The sequence below is a fragment of the Pseudovirgaria hyperparasitica genome (genome assembly GCF_010093815.1).
Source record: "Pseudovirgaria hyperparasitica strain CBS 121739 unplaced genomic scaffold EJ05scaffold_1, whole genome shotgun sequence".
In the NCBI taxonomy this organism is placed as follows: domain Eukaryota; kingdom Fungi; phylum Ascomycota; class Dothideomycetes; order Acrospermales; family Acrospermaceae; genus Pseudovirgaria; species Pseudovirgaria hyperparasitica.
In genome coordinates, this window is record NW_022985549.1 from 837278 (window position 1) to 861813 (window position 24536).

General features: G+C 51.3%; 12 protein-coding genes across 12 annotated transcripts; 5 read left to right on the forward strand and 7 right to left on the reverse strand.

Moving 5' to 3' along the window:
- Positions 1-405: 405 nt before the first annotated feature.
- Positions 406-3673, forward strand: EJ05DRAFT_481584 (uncharacterized protein; the record flags this gene model as incomplete). Its single annotated transcript, XM_033745084.1, has 5 exons — positions 406-433; positions 496-1791; positions 1844-1917; positions 1979-2324; positions 2421-3673. 5 exons carry the CDS (start codon positions 406-408, stop codon positions 3671-3673), a joined length of 2997 nt encoding a protein of 998 aa, XP_033605126.1.
- An 877-nt stretch (positions 3674-4550) lies between these two features.
- Positions 4551-5937, reverse strand: EJ05DRAFT_495545 (uncharacterized protein; the record flags this gene model as incomplete). Its single annotated transcript, XM_033746265.1, has 2 exons — positions 4551-5520; positions 5579-5937. 2 exons carry the CDS (start codon positions 5935-5937, stop codon positions 4551-4553), a joined length of 1329 nt encoding a protein of 442 aa, XP_033605127.1.
- A 183-nt stretch (positions 5938-6120) lies between these two features.
- EJ05DRAFT_9044 (uncharacterized protein) lies at positions 6121-6948 on the reverse strand. The gene has a single exon (XM_033750047.1). The coding sequence runs from the start codon at positions 6818-6820 to the stop codon at positions 6305-6307; it is 516 nt and encodes a 171-aa protein (XP_033605128.1). The 5' UTR covers positions 6821-6948; the 3' UTR covers positions 6121-6304.
- Positions 6949-7077: 129 nt separating this feature from the next.
- On the reverse strand, positions 7078-9495 carry EJ05DRAFT_481586 (uncharacterized protein; the record flags this gene model as incomplete). Its single annotated transcript, XM_033745085.1, has 4 exons — positions 7078-7839; positions 8524-8671; positions 8970-9312; positions 9447-9495. 4 exons carry the CDS (start codon positions 9493-9495, stop codon positions 7078-7080), a joined length of 1302 nt encoding a protein of 433 aa, XP_033605129.1.
- A 639-nt stretch (positions 9496-10134) lies between these two features.
- EJ05DRAFT_491044 (ribosomal protein L32e) lies at positions 10135-11034 on the reverse strand (the record flags this gene model as incomplete). The annotated part of the gene is made up of 5 exons (XM_033745942.1): positions 10135-10243; positions 10303-10424; positions 10549-10673; positions 10786-10807; positions 11023-11034. 5 exons carry the CDS (start codon positions 11032-11034, stop codon positions 10135-10137), a joined length of 390 nt encoding a protein of 129 aa, XP_033605130.1.
- Positions 11035-11065: 31 nt separating this feature from the next.
- Positions 11066-13727, reverse strand: EJ05DRAFT_506375 (cysteine proteinase). Its single transcript, XM_033747812.1, has 2 exons — positions 13121-13727; positions 11066-13069 (listed from the first exon to the last, which is right to left on the reverse strand). Exons 1-2 carry the CDS (start codon positions 13511-13513, stop codon positions 11237-11239), a joined length of 2226 nt encoding a protein of 741 aa, XP_033605131.1. The 5' UTR covers positions 13514-13727; the 3' UTR covers positions 11066-11236.
- A 55-nt stretch (positions 13728-13782) lies between these two features.
- Positions 13783-14512, forward strand: EJ05DRAFT_506376 (uncharacterized protein; the record flags this gene model as incomplete). The annotated part of the gene is made up of 2 exons (XM_033747813.1): positions 13783-13926; positions 13977-14512. The coding sequence occupies exons 1-2, from the start codon at positions 13896-13898 to the stop codon at positions 14510-14512; spliced, it is 567 nt and encodes a 188-aa protein (XP_033605132.1). The 5' UTR covers positions 13783-13895.
- Positions 14513-14609: 97 nt separating this feature from the next.
- On the reverse strand, positions 14610-15621 carry EJ05DRAFT_9160 (uncharacterized protein). Its single transcript, XM_033750055.1, has one exon. It carries the CDS (start codon positions 15451-15453, stop codon positions 14806-14808), a length of 648 nt encoding a protein of 215 aa, XP_033605133.1. The 5' UTR covers positions 15454-15621; the 3' UTR covers positions 14610-14805.
- Positions 15622-18562: 2941 nt separating this feature from the next.
- Positions 18563-19912, forward strand: EJ05DRAFT_9267 (putative Translin-1). The gene is made up of 6 exons (XM_033750062.1): positions 18563-18732; positions 18800-18890; positions 18947-19192; positions 19245-19330; positions 19388-19537; positions 19592-19912. The coding sequence occupies exons 1-6, from the start codon at positions 18655-18657 to the stop codon at positions 19655-19657; spliced, it is 717 nt and encodes a 238-aa protein (XP_033605134.1). The 5' UTR covers positions 18563-18654; the 3' UTR covers positions 19658-19912.
- Positions 19913-19925: 13 nt separating this feature from the next.
- Positions 19926-20875, forward strand: EJ05DRAFT_506379 (uncharacterized protein; the record flags this gene model as incomplete). Its single annotated transcript, XM_033747814.1, has 2 exons — positions 19926-20391; positions 20471-20875. Exons 1-2 carry the CDS (start codon positions 20008-20010, stop codon positions 20873-20875), a joined length of 789 nt encoding a protein of 262 aa, XP_033605135.1. The 5' UTR covers positions 19926-20007.
- Positions 20876-20936: 61 nt separating this feature from the next.
- EJ05DRAFT_506380 (uncharacterized protein) lies at positions 20937-22414 on the reverse strand. Its single transcript, XM_033747815.1, has 3 exons — positions 22104-22414; positions 21539-22000; positions 20937-21455 (listed from the first exon to the last, which is right to left on the reverse strand). Exons 1-3 carry the CDS (start codon positions 22292-22294, stop codon positions 21224-21226), a joined length of 885 nt encoding a protein of 294 aa, XP_033605136.1. The 5' UTR covers positions 22295-22414; the 3' UTR covers positions 20937-21223.
- Positions 22415-22551: 137 nt separating this feature from the next.
- EJ05DRAFT_459447 (uncharacterized protein) lies at positions 22552-23945 on the forward strand (the record flags this gene model as incomplete). Its single annotated transcript, XM_033742577.1, has 3 exons — positions 22552-22719; positions 22790-23068; positions 23137-23945. The coding sequence occupies exons 1-3, from the start codon at positions 22623-22625 to the stop codon at positions 23943-23945; spliced, it is 1185 nt and encodes a 394-aa protein (XP_033605137.1). The 5' UTR covers positions 22552-22622.
- Positions 23946-24536: the final 591 nt, after the last annotated feature.

A 24536-nucleotide genomic window follows, 5' to 3' on the forward strand; every position in this document is an offset into this window, starting at 1 on the left:
AGCCTCCTGTTATTATTTTTTTTGGTCGCTGAGCAGTGAGAGCGCTGCAGCATCACGCAGCACGTCGACGACAACGACGACGACGACGACGACGACGACGGCGACAGTGAATCTTCCTGAAACGCTGTCTGCGCCTCGACTCGAATTCTCTAGCGTGTCTTCCTGGCAGCTGCGACCGCCTCAGGCAGCGCGAATCTCTCCTCTTATCGCGCCCCAACTCGTTTCAGACCGTATTTCGACTCTCATCACTCCTTGCATAGCATTGTCGCTTCACTATTCGATTCTTTCTCTCGTCGCTGGTTCCTTTCTTTCACTTCTCGGGGGGGCTCTGCCTTTCTTGAGCCTCTGGCCGACAATTTTCACTTTCTTTACCCGAATTCTCATTGACACATGAACCTTTGAAAGATGACACGACCTCAAATAATACGAGCTGGTAAGACATACAACTACACATCTGCCTACCTGTTGTATAGGACACTGATTGGGACGTCACAGACACACTTGATCTGCAAGACCAGCACTCACCCTCTGCGCAAGATCACAGTCGACAGCCTACCCAACCTGCACCGCTCGGCATTGGTCCTGCCGCACCACACCAGCAATCAGCTATCAGACAAGTCGAGCAAGAGCGTGCGGATGAAGAGCATTGGGATCACAACCGCCATACACTGCGGGATGAACCTGGGTCGGACGACGAGAGCACAGTAGTCCAGAATGGGCAGGACCAACGACAGGACGAGCTTGCTGTGCGACAAAATGGCGGCATATCTGGCTCGCAGGACGATGCGGACATGGATGACGCAGACGTAGACGATGGTCTTGATGATGACATGATGGACAAGATCTCGAGTTCACCTTCAATCGACGATGGTGGGTATAATTTCTCTTCAGCTTCGCCGAGCCGGAACGCATATTCGACCCCTCCACGCCAGACAAGGACCTCTAGCTTGCAAAACATGTCTTCACCGGGTGAAGGCGATTCCTCTCCTTTTCTGTCTACTCCGCTCCATCTTCCTCTAGGCATCGCCCGACGGTCTAGAAATTCTTCGTCGGAAGAACTACGTTCTTCTGCTTCTTCTATGTATACCTCTTCTCCTAAACATCTTCCTCTTTCTTTTAATCGACAGCTGGCGGAGTCCCGTCGCTGTGGTGAGTATCATGGGACCCTATCGTCCAACCTGGAGCTGGATCCGCAATTTCAGGCGCTCAGACTAGCCGAGGACGCTGAATCCGAGGACGAGAGCCGGGACATACTGACACCACTTGCCGGAGACCGTCTCGTGAGCGCCATCAACAAGCGTCTAGAGAACAGAGAGCAAGATTCTGTATCAGACATACGTGAAGACGATTTGCGCGATCTTCTTCTACCAATTGACGATTCTCTGCTAGATAATAGTTTCGACGATGAAGTTCTTCTTAGCCCTCGTCCTTTACCGGAATTGCCCAAATCCACCTTGCCCGGCTCAACTGGCACACCTAATTCACCTACCTCACCCACGGGTAGCTCTGACGGATGGGACACCGACAGCGATGACTCTGCCACATGGACCGACGATGAGGACGTCATGAAAGTTTCCTTTTCTACGGATCCGCGCTTTGTCGATAGCGGCTGGGGAGGCGAATGCTTACGAGACTCAGAGGATATCGATTTCGAATTCGTTTACGCCCTACATACATTCGTAGCGACCGTCGAAGGACAAGCGAACGCCACGAAGGGTGATACCATGGTATTACTTGACGACAGTAATAGCTACTGGTGGCTTGTGCGAATTGTCAAAGACAGCACGATAGGTCAGTACATGACAAGATATCCTGAAGGCGTAGCGACTAACACACGGCGAAGGCTATCTACCGGCAGAGCATATCGAAACACCTACGGAACGCCTAGCAAGGTTGAATAAGCACAGAAACATTGATGTGATTACCCAGTTTGGCAGGGGCCTAATCTGCAAAAAGACACATTGCTGACGTTGCATAGCTATCCGCTACAATGCTTGGTGACAACGCCGAGAGGTCGAAAAATCCGCTGAAGAAAGCTATCCGACGCCGGAATGCAAAGAACGTTACGTTTGGGGGTCCCACATACGTCGAAGCTTCCGATTATGACTACTCCTCTGACGAAGAAGACGATGAAGATGTTGAAAAGGCCTTGATGGCTGCCGCTGAGCAGCAGCAACAACAAGAGGCTCAGAAGATGGAGACGGACGAGCGTTCCGGCGACGATGCAATACTGGCTGTAGAGCCACTGAAAGTGAATGGAACAAAGAAAGATTCCAAGTCTGACGGCCAAGAAAATAATGAGACCCAAGACAAGGCAAGAGCAGGTACGAACGAGAGTAGAACAAGCGATGAGTCCTATGACAGACCTCGTAATGAAGTCTCTCCCCCAGGTAGCGCCTTGATTGCTGACATCAATACAGTCGGTCCAAAGATCTCGAAAAATGGTACAATGCGCAATACAGATTCCTTTTTCAAGGACGACAATACCGAGACCCGCAAGATCACCATTACTCCGAACATACTGAGGGACGATTCGAGCGGTCGCTCATCCGATTCGCATGAGCGCGGTCCTAGCTTGGATAGCTTTTTGGAGAAGAGTAGCTCTGCCGAAAAAACCAAAGACGACAAAAAGAAGAAAGAGAAGAAGCCCGGTATGCTCAGTGGACTGTTCAAGCGCAAAGATAAAAAGAAGGGATCGACCGACGACTATGGGGAAGAGAAGGTATCAGAGGAGCTTTCGAGAGGTTCCATGGAGACCAAGGAGAGTATGGACTCGACCACAGAAAAGTCTGAGATTGATTCAATGGAGAAGCCACAACGTCAAAGCAGCAGAGGCAAAATCCAGAAGCAATCTAAGAGTGTGCGCGAGACATCTCCAAAGAAGGTCATCAGTTCAATTCGCACCGACAGTCCTGAAGACGTTCGCCAACGGTCGGACCTATCTAGCAACCCTAAACCCATACAAAACGGGACCTCCACAATGCGCAAGGTCGATTCAGAAAATGGCGTTCAGACCAGCAGCAAGAGTTCCCCGACGGAGAGTTCTCTCAAGAAAGAGACCAAAGCAGAAGCTCGAGCCGAAACGACGACATCTCAGTCTCGTTCATTGAAATCAAGGAATCCATTCGCGGATCCAGACAACAGTAGAATGCAGATAGACACGAAGACTGTTGTCGACCATCTACTGGAATCACCAGTGCAAGTATCTCCGGTGGATACCACGGAGCCACCAGCGCTTGTTCTAGACAACTCCAGCCAAGAGGAGCCTGTGTCGCCTTCATCCAGCCCTTCCATCATCGATATGCCAATCGAAGCCCCTCCTGCACCACAAGCTTCAACACATCAACCCGCATCCCAACCGCCATCCCGCCCAGCACCAGCCCCAGCTGCGAAAGATTCTGCCGCCTCACCGTCGCCTCCGCCCGGGCCGGCCTGGTCCGATGCCCACCTAAGAACGTACATGGACGATTCGACAGACGTCCGAGATTTGCTTCTGGTCGTCCACGATAAGAGTGGCGTCGTACCCGTCGGCTCCGACCACCCCATCATGGCCGGCCTGTTTGCCAAAGAAACGAAGCGAATCAAGGAACTTGACTCGTCGCTCGATACTCTACTCGGAGACTGGCTGAACAAGAAAAGAAGTCGCTCAGTGGCGTCAACTTCTAGCAGATAACCACCTCGATGCCCACCAAGTATATGTATATATACCTTTGATCCCACGTGGCGTTTTGACTGATTCTTACTTTCTTTCAGCAGCCCGTTAGAAGCTGCTTGTTCTTTTTTTTTTAATGCCCGCCCACCAACCGAACCGACTGAGATATCCTTCCTTGTTTTGCGAAGCGCGGGGCGTAGTAGTGATTGATGATGGATGGGCTTGCTTTTGTGGTATGCTCTGCCAAATTGCGCGAGCCCTTTTAGTTCTTTTGAAACTTTTTTATTTTATCTCGGCGTGGTCAGATCTTGTTCATCTTGACTGCTTGCTGGTTTCATCGCGGACGATGAGTGAGGGTCCAGCGGATCCGCATTGACGCTGCTGTAACAATTGGGTGTGAGATGGGCGATGGGCGATGGGGTGGATGAGATTGATGAAATGGGGATGGTGATGGGATGAGGAGGGAATGCGGATGCTTTGAATGTATATATCTGATGGCTGATGGGACGAGCGGGACGAGCAGGACGAATGAGAGATGTGAAGATATGAACGTGTGTATGTGTGTGTATGTTTCCGATGACAGACATGTTCCTATCACCCACAGTGTTTCCACCTAGCAATACAACATGTCATAGTATTACAACCCTAACCACATCTACGATATTACAGTCCAAGCCCAAGCCCAACACAACCCAGCACAACACAACACAACAAACCACACCCCCCCTCAAACCGCAACCCAAAAAACCCACATCCCCAATCCCATCCAAACCCCGTTCCTCCCCTCCTCCCACCCCTAAACCCCAACCCTCCAAAGTCAAGCAAACCACCCATTCCTCTCCTCTCTACCCTGCCCAACACCCGCCAAGCCCAGGGAAACATCCCCCAACCCCAAAACTCACGCCTCACGCACGTGGTTGTCGGTCAGTATACCCGCCCAACTGCTCATTGCCAGATGGCTGCGTGGGCCTTGGCGCCGTCTGCCCTGTGGCTGTGGCAGGGTCGGGAGCAGGGATGCCGAGAGGCTGTGGCGGTGCTGGGGGGTGATGGTGGTGGTGGTGGTTCTGGCGGCGGCGACGGCGGAACCAGCGGAATCAGCGGAATCAGTAGCGGAATCATCATCAGGAGAAGAAGAAGAAGAAGAAGGGGGCGAAGAAGCAGTCCGAGACCCCAGCCCAGCCAACGGAACAGAAACGCTGCGCTCCCGACCGGGTACATCCGAATCGCCCGTCTCAGGAGCTGCGAGACGTGCGAGGTCGTGCGGGGTGGTTTGGGGAGGAATACGAGGATTCATTTGGGAGGTGTTGTCTGCGTCGCTGTGTGTGGTGGTTATGCTGGTGGAAGGGTGGAATTCGGTTGCTTTTGGGTTGAGGGGGGTGCGGTGATGGTATTCGCGGTCGAATGGGGCGTAGGGGTTGCCGATTGTGGCGTAGGGACCACCGGTCGTGGGTGCGTAAGGGGGTGTGGATGCGAGGCCTGTGTGGAAGGTTGTGGTGTGGGTGTTTGGGATCGGGGTTGTGGAGCGGGTGTGCTCTCTGTAGGAGGCGCGGAGGAAGGCGAAGTTGTCTGGGTGTTCGAATGCGAGGGGGGGGTTGGCTGGGTGGTGGTGGTGGTGGTGGAAGGTGTTGCCGTATGGACCTTGGGCGTAGCCCGGAAAGGCGTTGTAGGGGGATGTATGGTGGTTATTGTTGTTGTTGTTGTGATAACCAGGATAGGTCGTAGGGGTATGAGTGGCATAACCACTTCGAGACGCGGACTGCTTGTTGCTAGAAGAACCACGGACTGAATTATTGCCGTTGGTGTAGCTATTGTCGTAGAACCCACCGCGCACATTACGCTGCGCATGCTTCTTCCCGCCTCGCTTCTTCCTGCCTATGACACGCCGACGTTAACAAAAAACTACTTCTCACAGTCTAGGCGAGGTACACTACCGGGTGCAGATCAGGAACTGCAAGCGTGGTGACCATGCTCATCGCGTAGATGGGATGTCCGATACCTTTCTGGGACTTTCCCCATGTGCCGCCAGGGTTTCCTGGATTGCTTGCATAGCCGCCTACTCGCTCGCCAACACCGTAGTCGATGGTGCTTCCTTCGACGACGACTTGGTTGTCAAAGGTGACGTCGCTGGCTGGGACCATGTAGTATGCGTTAGGAGCTTGGTGGTTGGCGGTGTTTCCGTAGGGGGCATTGCCGGACGAAGTCATGATGGGGATCTCAGAACCTTGATCAGCCCAGGGCGCACCTTGAGCTGGGTCCATTTTTGGAGATACGCAAAGGGTCGCCATGGTGAATGCTGGCCAAGGAGACGGTACAAATGATAGAACAGGTCGAGATACAGAGATGAATCTAGTGACAGGCTGTTGAGCAAGTGTGATGTAGGAAATATAGCACAATTGAAAAGTGTTGGAGAGGAGAAGGAGGAGACGGAAGGGAAGAGAGAGACGAAAAAGCTAATAAGTGCAATGTGCGAAAAAAAAAGAGATCTGAGCGTCCGCCTCGCTAAGTGAAAGTGAATCAAAGTGAATCAAAGTGAACGGCGACCGCATTGGGCCTCCTCCCTGTCCAGATTAGGATCCGGAGTTGGGTCCGGGAATGAAGCGGTGTACAGGTCGCCCGGTGAATAAGGAAAGGCACAAGAACAGTTGTGTTTGTTCAACGTCCTTCACGTCCTTGTAGGTTCCAGGTTCCAGAAACATGTCGTGCTCCATACCTACCATAAGCAATTGCTTCAAGCATGCGTACCCTGTCTCTGCCTGCGACATGCACTAAAATCGTCACCATTTGGAGGAGTGGTGATGTACCCCAGTAGAAGTTCCTCGACACATATGGAGGACCTCGATAGCTCGCACAATACCGGATACTCACAACAAAGGAAACATATGGAAGAGCGCTGTGAGAGGCACAACACGTCCAGTGAGACAACGACAGATCCCGGAACACATACAAGGAACGAAGGGCCCCAGTCTGCGGCTCGTCGCGAAGACCACCATCCTGGATAAATATATGGTATACCTGAGGACGACTGTGTAAGTGTGGTATGGTAAGGTCAAACAAGACCCGGGATACGCCAAGAACGAAACCAGACGAGAGATAAATGTAGTGAATAATATAATTCATAAGCCTCATTACCCTGCCCGATCTATGAAAACGAATGACTCCGAAACGCATCTATCTATCCCTTCCCAAAAAAGACTTTTCTATCCAGACGCAAGGATGCTGATCTCCGTTGGGGGGGGTATCGATGTGGAAACACAGTGTATATGACGCGAAGGATTGGATGGGATAACGAAACAATCCAATCATGTTGAAAATGGAGACAAAAAGAATTACATGGTGAAGAGAAGGTGTCGCAGCGATGTAGTGAAGCGCGTTGTAGCCTGACTACGCGCGTAGGAATAGGGTATCCTCAACAAGGTACTTCGCAATCAAGCCTCTCGAGCATGTTGTCCAATTGCCTCGAGCTTGGAAGAGAGCTCCATGGCATCATGAAGACTGTCACTGGGAGTAGTGGGAGCCGTGGTGAGGGTGGCACTGACGCTCAGGTTCCTGGAACTGCTCTGCGACGACGAAGCATTGCTACCGATTCTCGCGGCGGAGACGTGTGAGAAGAAGTCCTTGGCGTCTATGCTGTTAGGACGAGAGGCAGCAGGAGTAGTAGCATAGGGACTCATTGGAGCATTGCGTCCTTTGTGCTCCGGACCAGGACTGCAAGCGCTGCAGTGAGATGGGGCCAAGGAGGGAGCACGGCTGGCTTGTCGGCCACGCCATTCCGGAGAATCGCCCTTCAACATGTCTCTGAATTTCCCGGTACGCGCATCGGGAATCCAAAGCTTGTATGGTCCGGGAATAAAATCGCCGTTACTGTCCGTGAAGTTGACCCAAGCAGTGCCGTCGTCGAGCCGGAAGAAGCCAACTTCCTTGGTCCGGCCTTTGGAGTCCTTGATGGGCGCAACACGCTTGCGGTCGTTGTAGTCGTCGATGAGGAGGTGACGCTTCAACACACGAGAGTACTTGACAGAAATGGGCTTGATCAACGTCGCGGCGGGCTGGTCGATGGCAATGAGCGACCATCCACGGCCAGGAACGTACTCATAGGTACCAGGAACGGGACTGTCCCAATGTTCTACGGTGCGCTCAGGCTTTGGGGCCGAACGTTGTGAGTCTGGCGAAGAAAACCATTTGTGCGGCTGAAACAACTTTGTAGTAGCAACAAGAAGATTCGGTGCCATTCAGGCGAAGAAGAGATTGGGGGGGATTCGGCTCGACGTGAAGAAGGCTTTGTTGATGGGGCGAATATGCAAGCGTGAGCGAGCAGGGATTCTGGGATGGCTTGTTGTTTGTCGTTGCAGAAGAATGGGCAAAGGAAGACAGGCAAAGCAAACAGGCCGGGAGGACAAAAGACTTTATACAAGAAAGCAAAAAAGAAAGGTAGATCAAGACAGAGATGTAATAGTAAGTAACAAGAGGTATTAGTAGTATTTTAGATCAAAGAAATGAATGATGTCGCGTTCTGAAGGAAATGTAAAAATGAAATTTTCAGGGCCAGCCGTGTCACGTGCTACTCTCGGATGGTTCAACGTAGCCACAAACGGGGGAAGCCAAGGAGCAAAGGGGGGGCCAGCGGTCAGCTTAGTTACTGCAACGCCAGCGTACAGTACAGTATTTTTAGCAGTCAGGATGTATGCAAATCTATCGGAATTAGTAGAATGCGGCCCTTATCAGCAACTCATGGGAGAATGTGCAAAGCTGACTGGACTGGACTGGACTGGACTCGAGCACTCAGCGAGATATCACAACACACATAATACACAGCCAAGAACACGGCCAAGAACACATAATCCCATATGCATGCAGCACGCACACACACACACACACATCATCATCATCATCATAACAGGATGCACTACACCCATGCACCATGCACCGCGTGCGTCCGTGTCCACAAGTCCACTATTCACAGTCCACCCGTAGCCTCGGAAGCCATCCATCCCATCCCTCGAAGGTTTGAGAACGTCGAACCTTCAGAGTTCTAGCCCATACACCGACACACAGACAGACACACAGACACAGAACAAGATTTCCCCCCTTCCTTCGTTTCGGACCGTCAGAAATGATTGGAATTTGGCACTGACCAGAAGGAGGGAGCCTGCCTGGTAAGAAGGGGGGGAAACACTGGACCGACCACTCAGATGTCAGACCATGGCGGCGTGGACCCGGAAATGAAAAGCACCCTTACTTTACCTTACCTTAGGAAGCACACATATATCGACGCTCTCAATAATAATGATATCGAGGACATGACATGAACGTTTCACACCGGGAGCCCCTGGCATCCATGTTGTCGCTCTGTCCTTGTCGATATCGTTGGTCTTTGTCATCGTTGTTGTTGTTGTTGCTTGCTGCTTGCTGCTTGCTGGCTGACTGATAGCTCATAGCGGTGAGACACGGCAACGGGATCTTCTGATGCTGATAATATGCAGTAAATGTGGATGCCTTTTGAAGCCAAGTTGCTGATAATGCATTTCGGCCATCACAGCCGAAAATGCAAGCATCCGCCCGTCCTCTTAGCTGTCCCGCCGCCCCGGTGCGCTCCCTTGGCCCCACACCCCCTGCACTGCATGCACGCTTCCATCTTGGCCTCTCGTCCCGCGCTACATTGCCTATTATCTATCAGTCTACTGTATGTACATTATACCGGGCTGCTCTCAAGATAGCTAAATGTCAGCCATGCATGAGGCGTAGGGCATGGTTGTACATGGAACAAACTACTACTACTCACCGTCCTTGCACTTACTTCGAGACAGTCCAATAGCATACTGCGGATTCAACACGTTGATCTGCATAAAGAGAGAGCATTGCTGCAACCACCGCCCATTCTTTCTTGCTCACCCCTATACACGCAATTTTCACCCTTCTCATTCCCAGACGCACACTCGCTCCTCAGCCACCCTTCTGGCGGGGCTTTTTATGTACGGGAGTGTTGTAAGCACGACGCATGGTGGATCTACTATGTATGGTCGATTCGGGCTTCCCATGTGTCCCCACAGCCTCGCAAACTGCTGGCACTGGCCGTATCTAGGGGCCGTTTGCAGACATGCTCACTACACAGTCAGATCTCGGAATACGAGGGATTTGGGAATTTCCGTAGACGTCTCCGATTGCTGTTCCGGACTGCATCTTTCACACCGTTCTCACACGACATTGTGTCACTTCGCATTGTCACGCCTTACATAGACCTCAACGTACCCGACTGGTCGCCCATGAATGCGTTGGTTGAGTGCCCAATTACAGGCTTTTGTGGGTATGCTACGTATGCTCACACCAGCGGTCGTGGAATGTCCATTTGGTTTGGGTGCTTTGATCCCAATGGCTTCCATTTTGCTTCCAGAAATTGCATACATTGGCTCTTTAATCCTCGAGCCGTTTGGAAACTCCGCAGAACACAATGCACATCCCTTTCATTTCCCCATACCAACTCCCGCTCATGACTCGGTGGTGATCTTGGCCTTGCCGTTCGTAACCTTGACACCTAGTTGCTTGGCACGGGTAACAATATCGACACGCTTTCGTGATGAAACGGAGTGCGAGATCCTGTAACGTCATATTAACATCCTATCCTGTACCATTGTCTGGTTCCCACATGTACGTACTCTGCGGCGAAGGTGCGGTTGTGCATCAGGAGGAGGTCGAGGTCCTTTGTGTTGTGGACGAGGAACGCCTTGTGGCCAGAAGGCATCATGTGGCGGGTCTTCTTGTTGGATCCGTAACCAATCTATCACAGAAGGTCTAGTCAGCGATATACTCCAAATCGCACACAACTTCTTCCTCTTCCCGTTCAATCGTTCCTAGTCCCACAATCTTCACTTCTTCTTCTCTTTAATAATGTGATGTCGTACCTTGGGCATAGCAGCCTGGCCCTTGAACCGACGGCGGACGCGGTTGTCGATACCCTTGGGTTTCCTCCAGCTAGGGTCAACACATTTGAAGCGGTCGCTTTGGTGGCGGTTGAAGCGCGCGGTGTCTGTTGCTCTCGTCAGTATACATTGGTTACAATGTGACGGCCGCGGCGATGTGGTCGATGTTTGACGCCATTGGGAGTATCGCATAGGACCGGTACAGGTTTGAGAACGTACGCTTCTTCACAATAGGGACGTGCTTCTTTGCGGAGACCATCTTCACGAAGAATATTAGCTTGTTGAAACGCTTGCAAGTGTGGAATTGAGGATATCGTACTTTGCCGGTTGCTGGTTGTCGTAATGTCGTTCGATGATGTTGGGTAATCGGACCTCTGCAAAAATTGTGGTGGTGCGAATCTCGAGCTAACCTGATACGCTAGCACAAGCGAGTGTCGCCAAGATTACAACACGTACTGTCACGTGCATACTGAGTGGAATGGTCATGACCTTGCAGGTTGAACTTATTACTGCTGTGTCGTAATGGGTATCTAAAAGTTTCAATGTACAGTATCTGAGCCACGCAGCCTGTATCGTTACAGTGTGACCTGGAGTCCAACGCCTGAAGAAATGCTCCCAAGGCTCTTAATAATAATGCAAACAGTCTGTATCCATGAATAGTCCATATTGATCATGTAGGCGCGACCATTAGGAGCGATTCACCCCTCCCTCGATGCATCGACGGGTGTCCAGCTGTGCGCATATGCACAGATTTTGATTCCTTATCTGGACTATACGTTCCCTCTGTAGGCTGGATCTGATCAGATTTTGATGCAGAACTTATGGGAGTTGGGGGAGTTGAGTCTGGAGGACCACTAAGAATCTCAGAAGGTGTGTCAGATGTAAGAGGCAGCTTGGCGAGTGGTGCCATGGGCTTCTCAGGAACTGCCGATTCATGGTCCTTCTGGCTCTCGCTGGTACCCTTAGCAGCTTTCAAGTCTCGCATCAGATCATCAGTCAATTGAGCTAGTCGTCCTGTTGGGGTTTCTGCATTTTGTTTGTGGCCCTCTTGCGTCACCTTAAGTGGCTCAACCAAATCTTGTGTCGTATCCGTCGTATGAGGCACCGCTTGCCTGGGCGTGTCTGATACTTCCTGACGGCAGGATGTCGATCGAGGTGGATCTACCATTCTTCGCTCGTAGAATAGCATGAACACTCCCGGTGCTTTCAATACAGCTCGTTCATCCTGTGGGCGAACATCCTCGTCACTAAAACTCCACCAACGCCCAGACTGATGATCTGTCGTCTCCTCAGGTTTATCTTCAGGACTGACATCGACATGATCATTGGCGTCAGATTTCCCTGTGGATTCGAGTGAGGATGCATGTTTCTTGTAGCAGACATAATGCCCGTTGTGGTGGCCGAAACCTTGATGCCGTACTACGGCTCGTAGCTCGTACTGGAGTTGCCACCCAAGAGCTTTGCGTGTTACCTCCTCTTCTGGTAGCATAGACTGCATTGGATCCATCTTCCACAACTGTACAGCATCCTGAGAATCCTTGCTCTCAGCTTCCAAGCCACCCAACGTCCAGGCTGACATGTCTTGGAAGACTGGGAACTCGACTGGTGAGGTATTCTTTCGCAGTTGCCACGTTTTTTCGTCGAATTCACTCCTATTGATGTGGATAGCTAATGACTGTGGCGCTCTGGCAATGACAGACTGTTTCGTTTTGAGTGTTTCCGTCCACTTATTCTTTGAAATGCCGCATTTGATGGTCAGATTCTTGTCGTTCTCCCCAAAGTCTTCTGATTCCAGTAGATCTCTAACAGAATCAAGCCTCGCGCGGGCAGTATTTTCGAATTCGGCTGAAGAAGAGAGGCCATTCGTAGCACACGTGGCTAGCAATCGTTCCAGGCTTTTTTTGTTCTGCAATAATGTGCACCGAGCACAGTATGTAGGACCCACTTTTTCCAATTTCATGTACTCGCGAAGTAGGTCCCCAAGCTGAAAAGTATACCATTGCGGAAAGTTCTTCGGGAACTGAGTCATCAGGCAATTAAAACTGACCAGTCTGAGTCCTTCACAATAACCGCATTCCGTACACATGGTGCGATCTGCGAGTAGACCATCTAGTGGATTCCCATAACGAGCGATGCCTTCTTCCCTTCTATACTGCCCAGAGGCAAAGCCTTCCATAACTTGTGTTCCCAAAGGTGTCTCAGCTGTTGATCCATCTAGCTCCTTCAGCCCAGCGGACTGCGGACGTGCATGCATAGCCTCGGCAAGCTCTTTCTCTGTGACATCCATCATCGACCCAAAGTATTCGTGCGCGTCTTGCGGGTTTACGCTGTCCATAGTCTTTAGTTTTTGTGGTGTCCATAGCGTCTTTTCGTTTGTCTTCGGGTCACTCAAGGTGTCTAGAAGGTCTGCAAGTGTTCCCACCATAGAATCGGGTCCTAATGTATCGAACTCTACGGTCATGTTTGAAAAAAACCTTCTCACGGACGGGAGGGATGACAGCCCCTATTGGAGGTCAGTAAGATGCAGACCGCGGAGTACATCAGGTAACTGTACCTGGAGTATGCTGTTCTGATAGCATGAGTTATCAAAATTTCCCAGGCCAGCAGGAACCCCGGTGCTAACATTCGAGCCAAGTAAGAACTTGCTCATGCTTGGGAGAGGGTTCAATCTGCTTGACCCATATCCTGGTATATGAAGAGACCTCCTGAGTATTATCACGAAGTTCAACAGCGGGCGGGGAGCGTAGACATTTAATATCCGCGATGCCAGATCCGCAAGATTGTATAGAAGTCCGTGAACAGTGCTCCCTCGGTGAAAAAAGATACCAGCGCAGATGATGAAAAAGATTGTTGATAATATCGATGCAGACATGTTGCGATAACCACTTTCGTTGTCCTGTGGAGGAAGAAGTTGCTTGCGCGCGTGGAAGATATTGGTGTGCTCCATGTTTGTCTCCAGTTGTGCTTTCACTTTGGCCACCAAGGGCGGGTGCGATATGTCGAAGCACGTTTCTTATAAAGCATGGAGAGCAAAGCCTCCACCAAAGGAATGGAACAGCAGAGAGGCGTATGGTAAATTTTGGTCGTCGGCAAAGATTAACAGTGACAAGGAAGCCCGTTCAACAGTGCATGGGCATGCGAGGACAGTGGTTGGGAGAGCTTGGTAAGGATATCTGATGGATCCGGATCTCACGCGCTAGAAATCCCAGCCCCACGTTACCGATCCCCGCTAAAAATATTCTGGCAACTTATCCCCAAAACTTCCAGATTCCGCATTGTAGTTCAGAAGCGTTGCGATATATACGTCCACGCAGGTCGTCTTCGCCGCCATGGGGAAAACGCCAAAGCCAAAGAGCAAGAGTCAGTATCTCATTACCTTCTACAATGCGATGAGACTCATCAGGACCTAGAGGTTTCGCTACACTCTCGTGCTGCGCGCCGTGAGACTTCTCCCACCCTTGCCGGAAACATTGACAAGTCCCTGTTGAACGTACCGCGTGCATCTTCTCCGCGAGATAGAGCTCCACGGCACTCCGTCCTGGCCGCAAATACGTCCGCCGGCGTATCGAAACGTCCGAAGCGGGGACAGCATACTCGGCATCAGAAGCTGCGAAGGGAGAAGATAAGCCAAAAAGCCGACGAATTTGCCGGGAAACTAGAGACCAAGACCACACTCAGCGTGAAGAGAGCGAAGAAAATCAAGGAAAGAGCTAAGGCATGGGAGGACGTCAACGATATTGCTACGATCGCACCTGTAAACAAGTTTGACGCTCTGAGAGATGAAGGCAATAATGGCGAGGACTGGGAAGACATGGACGACGATGAGACGATGCGAGAGGCCAGTAATGTAAAGACAGCAGACTCCACTGCTAAGAGACAGCCGTTGCCATCTTCAATCACGCCTTCCGTGTCCATAGCTCCTACAGAAGAAGACGAGATACTCTGATCAACTGCTACTTTCAAGTGTTGACCATCTGTCGTCAGATTTACCCCGTCTGGCATCCTTTCAGCATTAGCCACACCGCCGCAGAGCCTTCACGTCACTCCGGTCAGCCCGTCGAATCACGGACATTAGCATATACGGGGGTCCCAAAGCTATCACCAATGATCAAGCAATTTTGGGGTTATAACGGCTGCTATAAAGACAGCGGTAGCATATACCTAGCCCTGCATGCCTAAGGTGAAGGGGCCATGAAAAGAAGATAGGATGATGAAGGCATGATAGACGACCAGACAAGCTCAATTAGAGACAGAGTACAACTTGTACGATTCCAGCGAGGTAGACTCAAAGCAAATAGCGCCCTCTGACTTGTTGATCTTGTCGAAGAACGATTTCTCCGTCTGACTAAGCTCTCCTCCAGTGCACCTCGCCTTACTGATATCGTATTTTGGCTCCGATGCCGTGCCGAAATTGCTAACTTCGATGGATTTGCATTGCCTCGTTGCGAACAAGTACAGGACTAAGAGTGCGACCTCGGTTTCTCCAGTTGGCCGACCGGAGTTGAGTTTCCACGTGCACGAGACCCTCTGGGCTGACTTCTCGATCGATGTGCGGATGAAGTTGGTCGTAGAGACCTGGTTGAGCTTGTTGTCGAAATACTCAACCATAGCCTCTTCGTCCTTCGCAATGCGGATATGCACGTCCTTTGTCTCTGGATCGATGGTGACTATCCAATCGTGCGAAGGACATTCTTCAGTCTTTGTAGTGAGGAGATGGCCCGCTCGCTTGTATGATAGTTCGTGGACGGAGACCAGATTGTCGAATCGCAGCTCCTCTTTCCACACAGCCATTCGTGTCTCCAGACCGCCGTCATCCTCTGAAGAGGGGTGTGTGTTGTGCTTGTCGAGCCCCGAGTGCTGACCTGCAGCGTGAATAGATCCGGTCATGGTTTCGAAACGGTCGCTCGATATTATCGTGGATGAATGCGACCTGGCGCGGATTGCAAAGTGTAAAGGTGGATGGAGAATGGAATGGTATGGGTTCCGAGGAAACAACGACTGTAGATATTAACCCGCGGAAGCCGGAGCAAGCTCCTCTGATATTACATATCCATCTGCAGCCCACCTAATAAGCCTGTTCGCAAGCTCGGGGCCAGATCTAGGTATCTGGCCAGACCCTTGCACTGGGCCCCGCCTCGCCTCTTGTCAACGGCTTCTTCAGCCTATCATTTTGCTGCCTCAGCCAGGTTGGCCGCCGTGCCGCCAAAAGCGGGACGACCACGTGGGGCGGCGGGGACTGGCCCCTCCGATCGGGATACAGTACAGACTAAAGATGAATACCGATTCACGGAGATGCCGCGAAAACATCTAGGGCTTTGAGTGTCTGTTATCGAAAATCATACTTGCGAGTGGCGACTTTGTTTGTCGATGGTATGGCCTAGCTTCTGGATATTCATCTTGACTGACTTATTCCGAAATGGGCAAATGCCCGCTGCCTACTTATCAATAATGAACGCTTGCATCGTAGTCTCCAAACGCGAGACGACAGTACATACATGGTCTGCTCTGAATATTCTATAGTCGATGAGTTTTTAACAATTGTTCACCTCATCTTGTTCCGTGGTGGACTTCTCGATACTGAGTATTATATTGCAAGATTCATTAGATACGACCAGTCAATCCAACAGTAACAGACATTTATCCAATCTCCTCCTTTCTCCTTAGTACTGTTTTATAAACATCGTCACTCACAAACTCCTTGGCTGAACATATCTTATCAATCGTTTTATGTATAGAATGTTACCAAGAGGTGTAAATCAGTTAATTTAAACCAGAGAAACCCAGATACATGCTACGGACATCGGAAACACTAAGATACAATCTTCAAATTCCTAGATAGGAATCTGTGAGTGGTTTTCTGTCGACAGTTTGTGCTAGGAGCGCCTGCTGTCATGGACATATGACGTATTGAAGAGCATCTTGTATATGGCTGCGAGAATAAGCATACTCCTGATCAAGTTGTGCTGAACATCGGGCGACTTGAAGAGCACTCTGGTGATCAGCTCTTACGATTGATATAGCGTATTAGGGCAATGTAGTATGGTAAGCTTCTCCTTGGGTCATCCGTAACGTCAAAAGAGGGCACATACAAGTCCTTCCAGACTACATCGCGGCTAATCTACGATGTAAATGATGCTACTAACAGGAACTTGAAAAAGCATGAGTGGTTGACTAGTGATTGGTGTCTATGTAATTCATTGAACAAGTGAGAGCTCGGATTCTAATCACATTCATACCAAGACAGGAAAATCAACAATCAAAGACGTCAAAGTTGCAATTAATTCATAGTACAAGATCTCTGTATTTGAATCAAGACGAGAGTGTAATCCATAGATGCAGAAATCAACGGTTCCCTGTCCTTCCACTTGTTCTCAGTCTATTATAGATCATCTGGCCCTCAGAGAATCTTAGATTATTACCTGCTCTCAAATTCGAACCACATTGTTGACAATGTCCAAAGGTCTTGCGTAGTAGTCAAATGAGTGTAGTGCCCTGTTCCCAACTGCATAACCCTCAATGTTTTCCCATGGTCCTGCAGAGTTGCCTGCATATCATCGCCTCTTGTCTTTCAGTATCTTTATGGAAGCAAAGTGTAGTCGACTAGGTAAGGCTCGTAGCCTTCGGACGTCAATGAGTTTTCGAGCGTAGCATAGTGCTGGGCGCGGTGCTAGACTGCAGGGAAGGTGAGTTTTTAATGACTGCAGTCTCTGGATAGTCCATGACGTGTTTGCTCGGAGCTTACTGATACTGATATACATGCATTGGAGGGGCCAATGGTTAGGATGGCATAAGATGATAACTTAATACGACGGCTTATAGACTCATACTATGCCCGTTCGCCTGAAGACTTCGACAAAGTCCGATCCAACGGTAGCTCGAAATCCGTGAGATACGCGATACGCCTAGCACTCCTTTACGTCCGAGTACCGCTTGAGACATGCTATCGAATATACCCAGTAGTACCCCTAGCCTCTTAAAGGTTACTCTGAGTTCTAAAAGATCCTTTGAGTGCAGATTACTATCTCGGACACATTCTCTTGCGGGCAGGACCTGAGTATATCATAGTTGTTTGTTTCTATCAATGCATCCTCGAGAGTCGAGACTGTAGATTGAAGACTTGTATGTTGGTGGCAGACGACGCTTGGAAGGGCAACACCGTTCCGTTTACACTTGTGCCACGTCGGTCGATCCGTGACAAACATGCGATCCGTTATATTGTCAAACTGGGTGAAATGCTGTGACTCAGTCTCTTGGTGAGCGAGCCAGACGAGTTCTGTATTAGGGCTAGCGTCACTTCCATCAGGTCACGTTCTGCGCTAGTCATGTTGATCCGTGCCCGTAAGCGAGATCCACGAAAACATATAAAAGCTGGCGACCTCCACCACTTTTTTCTGTTCTTCAGCTCTCTTTGCCTTTTGGTAAGCCACTCCCCTTGGTTGCTATCCACAACCCATCTCCTCTATATCCGCTGTTGGCTAACACACTTCTACAGGCTTAGATCAAGTGTAGTATCTGTTCTTTTCAGTTTAATCGCTGAAATGTCACTACGGTGACGTTTACTCGATTTAAACCATTTTTGGACCCAGCTGAGGGACCTCTGGGCTTGCTCATGTCTCTCGGCACCGTGTCGCTTGTACCATTGCACTACCGCAAGCCGACGCAACCCTTTTTTCACCGTTGATCGGCCTCAGTGTTGAGCTTCATGGAAGGAAGGCGGCTCTGGGCAGTTGTGAAGCATTCATGATGCACTGGTGTGAAGTGGTTGAAGTATGAAGTTGGACTGAGAAGAGTGCTTACTGAGGTCTATTGTCATCGGCGTTATATAGATTGTCGAACTACAGTTGTATGGCCGTGATATACCACGTCTTTGAACGTATTGGCGAAGTGCTTCACGTATAGTCATACAAGACCCAATGTCCAAATTTTGCTTAATACATCACTCGACATCTGTTCTTATTCTCATCTCTCCTTCCTGCAACCAAGTGGAATCTGCTTGCCGTACTGTCAAGTGAAACGCCCGCAGTGTTCTTGGACTCAAATATATCAAAGCAGGCTCGTCTCCTTTCCTCACCAACCAAGATCTACAATATGGCTTCACGGATGGTCAACCCCAAGATCTTCGAGGACTTGCAGACCCGCGTGGACCAAGATTCTCAAATTCAAAAGGTGAGCTTTATTCTAACTACCCCACCAAAGCCTTTCGAGCTTTGGCCTGACGCATTCCAAACAACAGGACCTGAAAGAAACGGTCTCGACCTTGGAGAAGCAAGGCAAATCCACTCATGCCATCCTTTCTCGAGCCCACTCGACAATCCCCTCAGAGAGTATGTCACGAGTGCTTTATATCGGCCCGGCAAAACATCACATAGCTAACGCGTAGAAGTCTTGAGCGTCACCTCTTCCGCCGAAGCTTCGATTCGCAATGAGATTGATACAATTAGCAGACTTGCCGAGTCAGCTTCGAAGCATCCCTACTACAAGTGGAACAATATCTGGTCAAGACACGTGCAGGATACGATCTTTGGGATCCTCTTCTGCGGGTGGCTAGGCGGGTTTGACGGCGTCGATGGAGAGGGGAAGCAGGGCCGGCTTCTTACTATCGAGCAAGTTGGTGCGGCCATGAAAGGTCAGACGGGTGTTGAATGTGTCTCGGAAAGGAGGATATTAACTCATAGTAGTGCCTGTCAATCTCGAGGACCGCGATGCGTTCCATATTACGATCGAGGAGTACCTGCAAGCTTTGATCTCACTCATCGACGAACTAGTATGTCTCTCCAGCCTTCTAGACAGTGTCTCCCAAGTATCACTAACCGTAGCACAGGCACGACTTGCACGAAACTCAGTCACGCTTGGTGATAACCTGCTTCCGTTGAAGATAAGCCAGTTCATCAAAGATGTGCATGCCGGCTTCCAGATTCTGAACTTGAAGAATGATAGTCTACGTCGCAGGAGTGACGGCATTAAATACAGGGTAGGGTTTTGCGGACGGTTCGTTAGATCAGCACTGACAATTACATCTGTCTAGGTCAAGGAAGTTGAAGACGTCGTGTATGACCTCTCATTGAGAAATCTGGTACCGAATGAGCCGTGAAGTACCATTTACAATTTCACGAATATTTGAAGCAAAAGGCTTATAGAACGGTGGGGCAACAGAGGCTTTGAATTGTGATATTGTCGCGGATGGAAAGAGGCCTGGCAGATATCCTGAGTTGATATTGCTGAACCAGCCAAGCGATTTCGATCATGACATAGACATATCGAGATCAATCCGAATACATCAATTACCTGTATCCAAGTTGTAGTATAGATGAAACATCTCGCGGAGCTTAAGCACAGACCATCCAAAATCCATCCATCTTCAATCGCACACCACAACCTCAATCCCATACACTCACTCCACAGCTCGTCAATACACTCTTTCAGTACCTCTCACGCCCAAAGATGAGCACATCATCAACAACCACAACCACCAAACCCGCCCTCCCTCAAGACTCCCCCCAACCCACCAACACCCCAATCACCCTCCTCAACACCCCTCTCGCGCAAACATACACTCACATCCACCCAATCCTCCTCCTCAGCATCTACACCGCCCGCTTCAGCGCCACCGTCGCCGACCCAGTGTCCAGCCTAAGCCAACTCGCCGTCGTCACGGCCGTGCTGCAGAGCGTATACGCAGTGACATGCCTCCCGCCGACGAGCGAGGGCAGCGCGACGAAGAACGCAGAGGGGGCATCGAGCGCTAGTAATGGCAGTGGTGGGAAATGGACGAAGAAGCCTGCGCGCACCGCGACGCGGAAAGGAAGCCTCGGCGCGCGGATCTGGGTACGTGGTCTCCTTTAAACCACCTTGCTACGTCGGTCTATGCATATGTATACATACATGCTAACAAACCCAAACACAGCCCGCAACCCTCTCCCTCCTCCTCACCCCCCCGCTCGCCCTCCCCCCGCTCACCGCCCTCGCAATCCTCCTCGGCGCCCCCCTAACCACGCACTTCCCACACACGCTCCTCCTCAGCCTGCATCTCGCGCTGCTATCCGCCTTTCCCGTGCTCTACACGCACGGTGTGAGCGCGCGTACGTGGCGCGGGGTGCTGGGGCTTATGAGGCCTGTGGATGAGGTTGTGGGCGGGGCGCTGGGCGCGTTGCTGGGCGCGTGGCTGGGGTGTGTGCCTGTGCCGTTGGATTGGGATCGCGACTGGCAGGCTTATCCTGTGACGCTTGTGACGGGGGCGTATGTGGGGTATGTTGTTGGGAAGGTGGCTGGGGGGACGGTGATGAGGGGGTGGGTTGTGTCGTTTGATTAGGTTGTTTGGAGGGGGGGTGGAAGTGGTTGGAGAAGGGTTTGGAGGATGGGCGGTGTTGCATGTATATATCGGGTAGTGATTCGTGGAGTGTATGTAGTTACTAGGGTTGTCGAACGCTGGTCACGTAACCTGACGGCGGAGACGTGCAAATTGAACGCTCAATCAATGCAATTGATGCTTTTTGGTACTGCACATCCAAAGTGTCGCTACCATGCCAGCTCCAAGCTTCGCGAGAAGCAGACAGACAGACAAACAGATGCTTCCGGTACACAGAACAGGTCTCAAATTGCGCCATAAACTCCTCCCTTCCCCCCCTTTATGCATAGATAGGCAGATGATCCGTAGCCCTCAGATGTCCTTGTACTGAGCCTTCTTCGTCTTCGTCTTTTGCTTCTTCTCCTTCTTCTCCTCCAAATCGTCCAACGTCACCACTTTCGCCACACCCGGGACGTCAAACTCGTCGACTTCCTCGTCGTCGTCTACGCCTTGCATCTCGTCGTCGTTGTCGTCACCGTCATCACCCTCACCCTCACCAGCCGACTCCACCTCAGTCACCTCCTGCGTCTCGGTACTATAATACCTGCAAATCAAAACGAAAATCAGCCCAACGAACCAACCAGCACAGCAAACAGTAAACGCCGGAAAAAAAAAGAGTGTACTTACGCCCGAACCCGCACGCGAAACTCCGCCATCGCAACCCCAAAAGTCTTCAACAGCGCCGTCTGATAGCTATTCAGCACCTTGCCGCGCACACACACCGTATACGGCTCATTCAGCGTAACCCTCCCCTTGACCAGCCGCGTCGGCATGCCCCACTTGCGCAGCATGGGCTCGAGGCTGTGCGGCAGCGGCACGTCGTCTTCGGGCGCGAGCTCGCCGCCGCGCGAGCAGACGGTGCCGGCGGGAACGGTGAAGGTGTGGGTTGCGCGCACGCCGGCGCGGGCGTAGTCGGTTTCGGCGTAGGCGGCGAAGTGGGCGAGGACGGCGGCGGGTGGGCGCGAGGTGAGGAGGAGGCCCTTGTCGCCGGTGATGTGTTTTGTCAGGTGGCGCAGGTTGGGCAGGTGTTCGGTTTCGGGGGTGAGGCCGAGGGCGATGGCCATTACTTTTGTTTTGCCGAAGAAGATGCTGGGTTGGGGGGGATGGGTTAGGAGGGTTGTTTGTGGGTGAATGAATGAATTGGGGCAGTTTGCGTGTGTGATCATTTTGGGCAAATACATGTAAAACTCACCGGCTGTCAGAGAATTCCGCGCGCACATCCTTGAGATAGGTGTTTCGCATGTGGTTCACCGAGAAGACGAAGATGTACTTGTACTGGTCTGCAGCCTCCTTGATCTTCTCCGCGAGTTGGAGGTTCAATTCCTTGCCCTTCTTCTCCGTCTTGGAGAGGTGGACGACCTTTGCGCGCTTTGATTTAGGCATGTCGAGAGTACCACGGACGACGGTGTTCGATGTCTATTCTTGAGAGGTGTAGTCGGCGCAGTCTCTGGTCGTTCGTGCTGCTTCGTAGATGGCGCTCGACTGCTCGAATGCAAAAAGTGTATTTCTCTGAAAAGTTCACCGCCGACTTACCCACATTATTTTTTGCCGACATGCGGGGAGGTTCCGCAGCGCAAATCTCGGCTCCGTAGTAGTTGAGCCACACCTCGGCGATCCCATCCATCGCTCGACGAGACAGAGACATCTACAATATAGCTAACCTCTAGAGTCAAGCTTCTGCGCTTCCGCAGTGCCCTCCATCTATCAAGCCATGCTGGGCTTCATGGACTACATCCAGCGGGCCTTCTACGACGCAACACACTGGAACATCGACAACAGCTACGGCAGCTTGACAGCCACAGCGCAAAGTACATATTCTCGTCCCCAGCTGCTCCGCTCCAGCTCTTCCAAAGGTACTAACATCGCACTCCTCTCCAGATCTGCTGGATTTTGACACACCGCGCGGTCTCCGCCTCAATGTCTCGTCGCTCGCGTCGCCGCAGATGGGCACAAGCTATGCCGTCGGCACAGTCGGACTAGTCGACGGCAGCATCAGCTATCTATACTCTTCCCTACCCCTCTCCAAAAGCTCGAAGAGCACCGAGATCCAGCTCGAAGAAGTCATACAGGGCTACAGACACCTGCAAGACCTGCGGACGCCGGACCAGTCGTGGTGGTGGGAGCGGTGGCAGGGCGGGCGACGGACCGATCGCAAGAGTAGGGCACTCCATCGCAACAACCTCTAGACAGACCAACAGTCCATGCTGAGACTTTTGCGCAAACAGACACGCTGATGTACGGCCGTATGTTCCTGCCTCGAGGCACCCTCGAAGCCCTCTACCTGCGGCGCATCTCCCCTACGCGCCAGCTCCGGCTGTCCTGCGTCAGCGATTCCGCACTGAACAATGGGGGGACGGTGCTAGGGCTGGTGCAGAACGACCACGGGAAGTATTGCACGGAGTATCTGTATAGCACTGATAGTGGGCTCTGCGGCATACGGGGACTATACAACTTCGGCCCAGATCCCCGGATAGCTGCGCAGGATCAAGAGTCGGATGATATGAGGGAGCCCGTCCATGGGCGTTTCAGCGCAGGCGCGGAGCTCTACTACGGCATCCTGAACAAGAGTGGGGGCGCAAGTTTGGGGCTCAGGTTCACGACTCTGCCTCAGCACGCTGGGTTCCCGTACACGATGACTCTAACGCTGAATCCGCTCATGGGGAACTTGTCCTCCACATATGCCGTCAAGGCAGGCAGGAACTTGGCGCTCTGCTCACGTTTCAACTTTAATTTCTATTCGTACGAGAGCGATTTCCAGCTGGGTTGCGAGCTCTGGAGACGGCAAGTACCGAACGATGCAGATATAGCATGGGCAAAGAACAAGATCAGACCAGAGTGGATAGATGGCAGTGCTTCGCCAACCGATGACGTCTCCGGGGTGCTGAAAGCGCGAGTTGACCAGGACTGGCGTATTGGCCTGCTCTGGGAGGGCCGCTTCAAAGAAATGCTGTTCACGCTGGGTGGGCTTATTGATCTCAAGCGAAGGGAGCGCATTGTCGGAGCGATTGGCGTGGAGTTCCAGTATTCGAGCTAGAACTTCCAGAAAGGCACCATTACTAACGCTTGTGCGGAGCGGCGAACCAAAGTTTCTAATTAAATGACTAGCCAGCAGCAGCCATCGGCCATCGAAAACAGTGGCTTTACGATAACCTTCCTTCTTGGCGCACCAGGAGACGTTTGGTGCGTCGAGAACTCCTTGACGTTGCACCACTCCCTCCGAATCAGAGTGCGCGCGGGGGAGAATTTTCTTGGGATGGGCTATGGGCCGTCACGGCAGATAACTGAGTCACGTTGCGTTAGAAGAGCCGAAAGCGGAATGGCTCTCCCATGATACTTTGGAGGAGCCAGGGATGGATGGCGAGACGGGCGGTCTGTGCCCAACAAGGAAAGCAAAAGTCAAAACTATATCGAGATCTCGAGAGGTGCGGTGCGTTCGGCGATGAAGGAGAAATAGAACAAGATCTTAAACTAGCAGTCCATCGTCCGAGATCTGAAACGTGTAGTAGATTCAGCATCAGAAGAAATGCATGGCAAGAACGCGATAAAGCAGGCCTTGGAGCGAGTTGTTATCGAGTTATGTTATCAGGTCATGGCAAGAGACGGTGATGTGGAAAGTGAAGGAATT

Excerpts from the sequence above, each read along its gene's own strand:
- EJ05DRAFT_9044 (XM_033750047.1), bottom strand. The coding sequence starts at position 6,820 with ATGCGTTTCGGAGTCATTCGTTTTCATAGATCGGGCAGGGTAATGAGG.
- EJ05DRAFT_9267 (XM_033750062.1), top strand. The coding sequence starts at position 18,655 with ATGGCTTCACGGATGGTCAACCCCAAGATCTTCGAGGACTTGCAGACC. Across the intron at positions 18,891-18,946 it reads CTCGACAATCCCCTCAGAGA|AAGTCTTGAGCGTCACCTCT; the intron begins GTATGTCACGAG and ends GCTAACGCGTAG. Across the intron at positions 19,538-19,591 it reads GTGACGGCATTAAATACAGG|GTCAAGGAAGTTGAAGACGT; the intron begins GTAGGGTTTTGC and ends ACATCTGTCTAG.
- EJ05DRAFT_9160 (XM_033750055.1), bottom strand. The coding sequence starts at position 15,453 with ATGACCGGATCTATTCACGCTGCAGGTCAGCACTCGGGGCTCGACAAG.
- EJ05DRAFT_506375 (XM_033747812.1), bottom strand. The coding sequence starts at position 13,513 with ATGGAGCACACCAATATCTTCCACGCGCGCAAGCAACTTCTTCCTCCA. Across the intron at positions 13,070-13,120 it reads ATCAGAACAGCATACTCCAG|GGGCTGTCATCCCTCCCGTC; the intron begins GTACAGTTACCT and ends GACCTCCAATAG.
- EJ05DRAFT_506380 (XM_033747815.1), bottom strand. The coding sequence starts at position 22,294 with ATGCCTAAATCAAAGCGCGCAAAGGTCGTCCACCTCTCCAAGACGGAG. Across the intron at positions 22,001-22,103 it reads GCGGAATTCTCTGACAGCCG|CATCTTCTTCGGCAAAACAA; the intron begins GTGAGTTTTACA and ends CCCCCAACCCAG. Across the intron at positions 21,456-21,538 it reads TTTCGCGTGCGGGTTCGGGC|GTATTATAGTACCGAGACGC; the intron begins GTAAGTACACTC and ends TTTGATTTGCAG.